Source organism: Amblyomma mixtum, chromosome 3 (genome assembly GCF_055824585.1).
Source record: "Amblyomma mixtum isolate Tamu chromosome 3, ASM5582458v1, whole genome shotgun sequence".
NCBI classification, from domain to species: domain Eukaryota; kingdom Metazoa; phylum Arthropoda; class Arachnida; order Ixodida; family Ixodidae; genus Amblyomma; species Amblyomma mixtum.
This window is the reverse complement of record NC_143014.1, coordinates 125,748,687-125,759,254: the sequence shown is the minus strand read 5'-3', so window position 1 is coordinate 125,759,254 and position 10,568 is coordinate 125,748,687. Positions and strand designations below refer to the sequence as shown.

At 47.4% G+C, this 10,568-nt stretch overlaps 1 protein-coding gene across 1 annotated transcript in view; it reads right to left on the bottom strand.

The window, feature by feature from the left end:
• Positions 1-3,022: 3,022 nt before the first annotated feature.
• Positions 3,023-10,568, bottom strand: part of LOC149351753 (lysosomal aspartic protease-like) — a 29,622-nt gene continuing 22,076 nt past the window's right edge. Inside the window, exon 7 of the mRNA XM_089575640.1 lies at positions 3,023-3,230. Coding sequence (XP_089431766.1) covers positions 3,069-3,230 — 162 coding nt within the window. The 3' untranslated portion in view covers positions 3,023-3,068. The remainder of the gene's footprint in view (positions 3,231-10,568) is intronic.

The window sequence follows — 10,568 nt, the reverse complement described above, 5'->3', positions numbered from 1 at the left end:
CGAGTTAAAGCCGCTTGAAAAAAAAAAAAAGGCTAAATGGGAGAGAGAAAGAGGCGGGAGGGAGCAGGGGAAACCACATGCCAACGCCAGCGGCTTAAAGTGAAATATACAAAATGCTCGAAAGACGGAAGCAAACAACTTTTCTGGTATGTACTGTGGGCGCCGGCGAGCTTATAGACGAGCGACAGCTTTCGAGGCGATCCGTACTTGGACGCGCAGTACCCCTCGCGTCACGAGTTCAACTCGTTTGGAACGCCCCGTGATGAGAAACTGATGTTTTTTATTTGTTTCATCGCTCGGCCTCGAACTCACCTCTGCTTGTTCTTTCTTGTCCACGAAGTTCTTCTTTGAACGTTCTTTAATTGCGTCTGGGCTTGTCTGTGTTCTTTGTCTGCTTTCTCGTTTCTTATTTTAAACCCTTGTTAGTTGTTTCTCCTCCTCTCTGACCGGCCCCCATCTTTTGCACGCATGTATTTCGCCGGATTCTTTCGGGCCAAAAACGCGCGCGCTCCCTTCATTTTTCCTGAACCAAATGCGCTTCTCTTGGCGTTCGCTAATGGCGTCGGCCGGCCTGCTCGCTCGTGCCTCTTCCTGTCACCCCCGCGTCGCTCGCTTTGGGTTCATTTCTCTTCCTGGTGGTCGCAGTCAAAAGCGCCGCAACCGCTTCGACGGGTCACTGGCTCCGAATCGACTCGACATGACCGTTCCAATTATGACAGCGTTCGCTGGGAATTTCGCCCACCTGTAATTCCAGAACGAAAGTGGCCTTCCCGGCAAGGATGCATTTTTCTTCCCCGTGCGTCGTTTTCTTTTCATTTCTCGCCTTGTCGCTTCTTTGTAGGGCCTTTCTTTTTTCTACTCCACTGAATTAAATTTTCGCGACCGGCTCTTCACCTTTCTTTCTCTCTTCGATGAAGCCGCTCCCCCCCCCCCCCCCCCCCCTCCCTCCCCTTTTTCTTTTCTACGCTCTGACACAACTTCCGCGACCGACCGGCGTGAGCGCAGCAAAGCTGCGGTCGCATTGCAGCTTCTCAATTTGAAATGGTAATAGCTGAAGCGTACCTTTTGCTTTCTTTTGTTTTTGGCTACGAGAAATCGTGAGATGCGCTGGTTCTCGAGGTTTACGTGCATTTCCGCGAGCACATCTTTCTAGGAGACAGTTTTAGGACGGTGCGCTCTAGCTAAAGAGGCGGAAATGCTGCAAGCAAAAATGAGGCGCCCGCCGAAGCCGTGGGGGCTCACCTCAGAGGTTAAGCGTTAACGCGAGCGCGGTGCCATTAGTTTAGGGAACCACGCGAGAGGCGCTTCACGATCTCGGCCAGGTCTTTAGGTGCACGCGCATGGTACGCATGTGGAAGAAGCTCTCAGCGGCGAAAACGCTGGTTGCCCTGTGACCGGGCTGTTTTGGATCAGCAGGTTGCCGCTGGTCGCCGCCAAGCGGAGCTAAATATATATATAAAAAAAGGACCGACTTGTTCCGCGTTTTGCGCAGGAAAATCTGTTACAGCCGACTAGAGAAAAGGAGATGCCTGAAACCGGCGGGGAACTTCGCATTTAGGTTCACTGTTTATTTGTTTTAACTAGTAGCTATAAAAAATTTTCTCAACGCATGGAAGTCCAGCATGATATTGATAAACCAGTGTGTTACAGGCGTCCACCGGGGCCAAACAACAGCCGCAAAGGAGGCTGCAATGCGAGGCTTCTGACTAAATCAAGAAGCGGATATTTAATCCATAAACTATGGAATCTGGGTACATGGGACCTAGTTTGTTTCGTAACCCACTCAAATGCATGTGTGGCGGCCGTATGAGCACGAGGCGAAATGCATTCAGAGAGTACAACTTGAGCTGGGGTCGGCTACTTCGTCGCGGCTACGTGCTGCACGTTGAGGGCTTCATTCCTTAAAGTTTTCGTGCATAAGTCTTGCACGCGACAGAGGGGTGATGTAGCTCTATTCCCTTGTTGGTTGTCCTGACTGGCCATCGGACAAATCCTGGCCAGTCACAAATAAAATTAGCTCTAGCCCTGACTTGCCTCTGAATGCGGCGCAATCAAGTCCGAAAACCGCAATAAAGTTTTCTCTATCTCTCCTTTCCGAGCGTGCGTAGAGGGAATGGAAATGTTAGGGGAATTCCAGGAGAAACGAAGCGCTCGGGCCTGATGCTCACAGGTTTTCTCTCAATTTATGTGCACACCGAAATGTTAGGAACATTAGAAGTGAAGGGCTGCAGCACTGCCCAAAAGCAGGTCGACACGAAATATAATTAGACGCCTTAAGCTACTCACGACGAACCTGCATGCAATAGTAAGCGGTCCATGAACATAAGACTGTGTTGTGAGAACTGAATACTCGTCATACGCAATCCGTGCACAGACCTGTAGTTCGAAGCTACTATTTTGCTCGGGGAGTTCCTTACCGAACTCGGGGAAAGTAATTTGTGTTCACAGCTCTAAATGCAAGAATACTTACCGTGATACTTGCTTTCCCTCGGAACGATATGTTGCACCTTCTACTTACTGGCTAGCCCAATGTGTCGGCCGTTTTCTATCATGTATAATTTTTGCACCAGCTTTTAGTCACGCCGCTTGTCAACGGCCACCTACAGGTGCGGACATAAGTAAACAGAGCACGGTAACTTGTTCTAAATGCAATCACGTCTTCCCTAACGCGTAAAACTGTTACAAGGCAACAGTGTGCTCCGTCTACTTCTACCCGCGCCTGCATGCCTGTCGAGTGATGCCTGAGCTTTCTGACCACACTAGCGCAATTTACTTACCATTTCGTGAGGATTTCCGCAGCGTGCCATGGTATTATGCATAATTCATGGACAATTTATGCACCCACGCGAAGTGTACAGGATTACGTGCGAGGCAAAGTCTAACAAAATTAAGATGGCAAAACTACGAGAAACCGAATTTACTGATTGACAGAACAGGCTAATTAAGTTAGCTCTCGAGACCGCAGTAAGAACGTCTCTTAAAGAATATTTCCACACTACTAGTACGACACCCTGTGAGAAGGTACAGTAGCTCTGAAAATCTCTTTTATTCGAGGTAGAAGGAGGCCCTTAGCGGGCCTCTGCGAAACCGAGGCGATCGTTGCCGCGGTCAAAGACGGTGAAGTAGCGACCGATGAAAGGCTCACCGAGGTTCCACACTGGCCCGTAATCCGAGCCAAAATCGTAGGGCTTGATGAAGAGCACACAAGAGGTCTTGTAGCTTTGCCTCAGCTGTAAAACACAAAGGCAAGGCAGCAGCGTTCACAGCGGCATATACAGGACGCCGGCGAGCCATAGACAGACTGCGCGTTCGGAGACGCGTACAGACAGCTTTGGCGATCTTGACTTCAGCCAGTGAAACAGTGAACCGACATTTGAATAATAAAAAATAACTACCCTATTACTCTCCCATTGATGAATACCACAAATTAAAAAAAAAAAAACATGCTCCGTAGTTTCGGTGACTGTTCGCTTCCGTGATGTCTATGTCATAACGAGCCACTCTTTTCCCTTCCCTTGTCTGCTCGACGTTTGAATAGTTTATTGTGCCGGATTCTAGATGGCAAGGATACAAAAGTTTGTACCAGAGTTCAGTGGCTTACCGCTGAATACTAAACCCTACTCACGAAAGGAGTAAGAAGAGTGAGCCGCCGCGGTGGCTCAGTGGCTATGGTGCTCGGCTGCTGACCCGAAAGACGCGGGTTCGATCCCGGCCGCGGCGGCTGGAATTTCTTTGGAGGAGAAATTCTAGAGGCCCGTGTACTGTGCGATGTCAGTGCACGTTAAAGAACCCCAGGTGGTCGAAATTTCCGGAGCCCTCCACTACGGCGTCTCTCATAGTCTTAGTCGCTTTGGGACGTTAAACCCCCATAAACCAAACTAAACCAGTAAGAAGAGTGCACTGTCCTCTAGCGTACTCCCTTTAATGGAGAACGTATGCTTCCAAATCCCTGGGGCAGATTTCCATCACTAAAAATACGGAATATTACGTTTTGCGACGAAAACAAATTGCCTCTTCAAAATATGCGAAGTTAAAGCAGTTACGAAGATTTTAACCGAGGTTTCAAGCTCCTATATTTGCTAACCTCCACACGTCCGACGCCGCGTTAAAAATCGTCCTTTCATTGCTAACTGCATCACGTTACTATATGCTTTGCAGAGGGAATATACCTCCGTTGCGAAGGGTAAGCATTCCGTAGATTTAGTGATCGAAATCTACTCCGGGACTTGAGCAGCATACCATGCCCCTAAAAGGGAGTTCGCTAGAGGACAGCTTACTTCCGTTTTATTCCCATATAGGATCACTGGGGTTTAGAGTGAAGTAGAGTGTACGGCGTGCTCAAGAGGCGTGCGACGCCGTTGCACCCTGGTAAGCTTTCGGAGTGCACTTAGTCTAATATCCGTGCTACATGGACAAGTGCGACGTCCGTTTGAGTCGAATGGCATTCCAGACTCCGAACGGCATTCGGTCTCGACGACGTTCCGCTGGGCTCCACGACGATTTGCGCAAATGCAGTCGGAAGCTTCAAGATTCTCTCGCTGCATTGCAGTGGAGCTGCTGCCGTCAAGTTAAGTTTCAGTTACTTTAGTTGAATCTATGCACCATGTAACAGGGAAGCTTTCCAATGTTCTCACTCGCACTAATTAATTTAACATTTAGGACTTATGTTTTTCCGTCTGGATGAAACAACGCAAGGTGATACCTATCTTCAAGAAAGTCTACATAGAAAACTTAAATAACTGCTGTTCAATAACTGTATACTTTTTTTGGTAAAGTAGAACAGAAGCTAATCGTTATTCGCACAATGAACTATCTCATTAAATTCAAACTGCTGGCAGATGAGCAACTTGGATTCCGTGCTAATTACTCCAAAAAGTTTGGTTTAATTGAATTGAGAGGCCGAATTAAACAATTTATTGATAATGGGTTCTTTGCCGCTGCTGTATTATTAGATTTCATTGAGTATTTGACACAATTAACCACACTATACACAAAAATGGAATTCTTCGGCATCTGTGGGCTTGCCTTAGCCCTTTTGCGCAGTAAATTTACTAACCATGTAGAAGTGGTCCAGTTTCAGGAAGCGCTCTCACACCTCTCAACTATTAATTTAGGAGTGCCGCAAGGCGCCATTTTAGGTCCACTTTTTTTTCTCATTTACATAAATGACTTACCTTCGTGCCTCACTAACACTAGTTGTATACTTTACGCGAACGATACGACAATATTCACTCAACACAACAGATGAACGCGCCTAATAGGTAAAATAAACATGCACTGCAATTACAGAACATCGTTCTGTGACGTCAAAGTAACTTGCTGCAGATTAGTCCGACAGAAACCATTTTCATGATATTTAGTTCTAGAATTATGAATGAACCTCCCGAACGCATGTTATTCTTACAGACGATTACAGGAGTGAAGTCATCGCTGCTTAATTTCTGTATGGGATAACTGTTTTCTTTTTTCCCCAAGTTTTTGTAATAGTACTCGTTTCTGCGCATACACGACTAGTAGCTTTTCGTTCCCTCTGTTGTGCCGCTCTCTGCCGGGCGCTGCCAGTCAAGCCAACCTTTGGCTCTTGCAGGCCCAAAATTGCACTGATGAGAAAAGGTGATAAAAGCTATTAATGCTACTATCATTAATATCCTCATCAAAGCAAGATATCACGAGTTCACGCAGCTACGGGGGAAATCATATAATTCTTGCCTCTGAATTCAATACATCCCGTCATCATCCTTGGCACTCATCTAAACTTTAATCAAAATCTATCGCTAAGAAACTCTCTTTTAAGATTAAGGTTCCTGACAAAAACTAGATATTTCTTTTAACACCATGTTCCCTTTTTCCTGCGCTGCCCCTTCATAACAGTCATCTTAAATGTTGCATATCATACCTATGCGTGCCATTTTGTGATGCATTTCTCATCTTCAAAATAAAGCGCTTCGTGTTATATATCTTAGCCCATGCACAGCCTCTACTTCACCTATTTACTCTGACCTCAAGTTCTGCCGATAAAATACCTCCGTAATCGTAGGTTACGCCTGCTAATTGACCGTGAATTTAATGAAAATAAAAATGCTTTGTTTTTCCACATCTTTTTCGATAGAGTAAAAACACGAGGTTTTCTCCGGCTTGCGGCCGGCTTGCACCATAAAACACCAAAAAAAGTTCACGCAATGCAGGACACAAGTGGTTTATGAGATACCGCTTAGCTGTGGCCTCGTTTACATCGGGCAAACAGGTCGTTGTTTTAATGAGCGTGCAAGTGAGCATTCCCGAAACTTGCGCAACAACGAAAGAAGCTTCCTAGTTGACCACTGCAAGAGCTGTTCTAATTGCCGTCCCGAATTCGAGAAAGCTAGATTTTTAAAGAGTGGGAAAGATAAAACTGAGAGAGAAATTGTTGAGGCATATTTCATCGAAAAAGCTGGCAACAAATGCGTTAGCAGGCCTTCCATTATGCTTAGCAGCGCCGAGACGTCTTTTATAGAAGGTTTTTTGTAGTTCGCAGATTTCCCTTGGTTTTGTGCTCTTATTTCGTCCTTTCTTTCGGTGTTTTACAATTTTTAGATTCTTAGACGCTAAGACGACTGTTCTTCAGGAATGATCTTCAGTTTTTATCACTTGACGCTAGGTGCTGTATCTTCAGACTTCATCCCTCCTTATTGTTATTGTTGGTCATGTTTTTTCCGGGTTATTGTTGGTCATCTTTTTTCCCGTGGTTTTATCTCATAGTCGTTCGATTTTTTGCTCTGTTTCGCCTTCATCACGCGTTTCATAATTCGTTAGTGTGGACTTGTCATGCCCCAGTGCCTTGTTTCTTTTTTCTTTTTTTTTGCCTTGGTTGATGTGTTTCTGCTGGCCAGAAAATAAGTTGGCCTCCCAAGCTCTGTTTAGATTAGATTCTGTAATGATCAGCGTTACTTTATTGCCAGTGGTCGCATGAATTGCCGTTTTATATGTACAACGTTTCCGCTTTCGTTGATATGACTTGGTTGTGGTATAAAAGGCAGGCTTGGTGCAATAAACCCCAGTTGCAAGTTGGCGTCAGTCCTGTGTTTTGTGTGCCTTCTGTGTCCCCGTTTCTTGCGCCATACCAGTTTTTATTTCATCATGAACCAACTCGCCCAAACTAGAGTTTTACTTGTTTTCTTAACAAACAGAATGCTGCTACCAGAAGTGAACACTAATTATGGAAAACAAACTGCTTTCTAAGGCTTTAATTCATTGCCGCTAACAATTGAATCAGCCCGCACGCAGCCCGCATTCCACACCTTACTAAATAAAGTGTCTCTTATTAACCCATTCAACTTCAATACATACCTAAGCTTACCCTAACCTCCTTTTGGTGTTCGACACTCCTGCAGCAAACGCTGATAATTGCTCTCCATTTCGAATATTTTGATTGCTCTCAATTTCAGTTTTTATAGTTTCTAAATTTAACCCGGGTTGATTAGTATTTGATTTTTTTTTTTATTTTTGCCTTCTGTCTTGTTCTTCTTGTCATCTTAGGCTTTTATTTTATGTTTGAAAAGTTCTGCACCATTAACTATTGTGTAAGTTAATGATTGCCGCAAACCGAATTATAATTTCAATTTCTCAATATTTACTCAGTTACTATACCTCCGCAGCTGACCCGAAAGACGCGGGTTCGATCCCGGCCGCGGCGGTTGAATTTCTTTGGAGGGGAAATTCTAGAGGCCCGTGTACTGTGCCATGGCAGTGCACGTTAAAGAACCCCTGGTGGTCGAAAATTCCGGAGCCCTCAGTTGAACTCGAGTCCAGGTCTTCTTTTGTGGTGGTGGAGATGGGGGTCCGTTTGGGCGCGACACGTTGCAGGAGGGAGATGAGACGTAGACGAACTTCTTTGCGGAAATGTACAAGCTGGGTTTATTTACAACTATTTACACATATACACATCGACCAGGGTGGTCGCTAGCATTCAGGACGATCGGGAGCACCAGACCAGAGCTCGCCCCTACGAAACACTGTCCTGCCTGGCCGACTGAACTCGCGCTACACGTAGCGGCTCCTCGTCCTTCGGAACGTGGCCAGCGCAAAGCTAGACCCTGTCCGTCTCTCGATTCCGACTCTCCACCAAGAGTCCCTGCCCAAGTCTCCCTTTTTGGCGCCAAACGCCTCCTTAAATCAGTTTCCCCAGCATTCTGGGGACCAACTCAGTGACCAATGAGAGATGGGCTTCTTACAACCAATCAGAGCGTTTTCTCTTCAACTCAACAGACCCACGAGCTTGTTTGCTCGCGGGGGCCGCATGCCTTTGACGAAGCCGATAGCGCTTTTGCGCTTTTCCACACACAGTGAAACACTTTGACAATACCACAAAAGCACGCAAGCACCACTTCCTTCAGCTGTGGCTCCAAACACTACAGGATGGCATCTGAGCCCTCCGGCCAGAGGCAGAGTAATCACAACTCGTTACCCGAATGACCACTTCCATCAGCCTCACGACCATTCGTAATTGCACTCAGCTGCCTCCCACACAAGCTTCCCCCTCAAGTGTCCCTGAAGCTTTCTTTCGCACTGTTCGACGCCGCCGTCGAAGGGTCATTGAACTTAACCCCGACAATAGCCGGGGTACGCGACTCGTACGCACTGTCCGCGGAACGGATCCCCTTCCGGCACCCCTCGCTGCCATTGCTGCTTTTACCTTTTGGGGCGGCAGCCCTTTGACCCCAGCGTTTCCTCTGTCTGCTTAAAAGCTACGCCGCCTAAAACATCTTAAGATAAGGACCAAGTCGGCGGCGCCCGGGGGGGATATGGAGATGGCCCGCTGCCCGGCGGCCCGCAAACTCAACTCCTCCCAACCAAGATTGTTGTGGGTACACTTGCTGTACGCACAACAAATTCCATGCACTGCCATCAGCTGACGCCTCGAGGGTAAACAGTGAATAAAAGTGGCAAATCCACAGCAAAATAATACACACAGAAAAACAAATCAGGCGTACTCATGACGTAAGCATGGGTCAAACAAAGCATCCCTGCAAGCACCGACATTATACAAACGATAGCCTGCATACATGGACGAAGCATAACAGCACAAACATCAAGTGCAAACGACCAAAAGCGCACATGCTCAAGCACCAGTTCACGCAGCACAGTACAAGAAACCCGCATCGGTAAATCCCCACCCGTTCCGTCCCCGGCGAAACATGGTGGCCACCACTGTCTATCTGTTGCTGTTGGGCAAAAGTCTTATCGGGCCCTTCACTTTCATTCGGTGGCGGTTGCTTTACCGCTTCCTTCCCCTCTACGGCAAGCGCAGAACATGCCTTTCTCTGCTCCTCGTCATCCGCTCTGACAGCTATTACTTCCTCTGTGGGTTCATCAACGAAGGCTTCGATCTCTGTTTTCACCCTGTGTACTGCAAGCTCTTGAGTTTTACTCTGAACTCGCTTCAGTTCCTCAAAAGCCTCGGGTGTTAACAAGGCTTCCTCCGCAAGCTCCTCAGTTACAGCACACTGGATGAGCACAGGGGGATTTACACTGGGATCCTGTGATGACCTCGACAGACTCAAGGGCACATACCTTAAGTCAGCTGTGACCCTATGCCCGAATGCACCCTTCAGCCTGATCTTGCCGGCACCCTCTGAGGGGTTCAACTGGGCGACCACGCTTCTCCTAAGAATGGTGATTTCTGTCCCTGAGTCAAGGCAAGCTTTGAAAGGTTCTGCTCCCGCAACTAGCTCCACCCTTGTTATTTTCGCACCTCCAACCGCTACATTCGCTACATCAGGTATTGTTACGCTGTCGTACGCTGCCCTAGCGGTTAGTCTTGCTGTATGCGACCTTTCACCTGACTCCTGCGTTTCCCGCTCTTTCGGCTTGGTCTGTTGGCAATTCCGCTGGTAGTGGCCTGAACGGCCGCAAGAAAAACACCTGGGGGCAGGCCCACGACCAGTGTTCATGTTCCTCAGATCCGGCTGTCTCAACTTATCCCCTTTAGGGGTATCCGCACCTCTTTGTTCAATTTGACGGGGGCGCCTCATGCTGTCCTCATACTTTTCAGCGAGTTTCGCTAGCTCTCCAGGTTTAAACCATTCTCCCGTTTCGTGCTGCAGCACGTAGGTTCTTAGATCATTGCTCATGAGCTGTTTGAGCCGGTCAGAAATCAGCAACGTACGCAGCTCTTCTAGCGATTTTATCTTCCGGCTGCTCAGGTAATAGTCGAGGAGAACTTGCAGCCTAGTCGCGAATCGACTCCAGGTTTCATTCCCCTTTCTGCCCGAGAAAAACCTACGCTGATATTCTTCTGGCGTCAACTTCAGTTCCCCTAGCACGAACTCTTTAATTTCCTCATATGACATCAACCTGTCGTCCGCTTTGTCTGCTATGAGCGCGCGACACTGCTCGTTTAACAATGGCAATATTATACTCCCGCGCAGATCGTCCGGAACTGCGCAGCTCCTCAGCATATTGTCCGCATTTTTGAACCAAGCGGGCACCAGCTCCTCGAACGCTGGCATGGGAGCAAGGACCGCCCTTAACTCTTCAGCATATCTGCTCCTACCATCTCGAGTTCCCAGCGCGCTGTTGCTCTGGCCCGT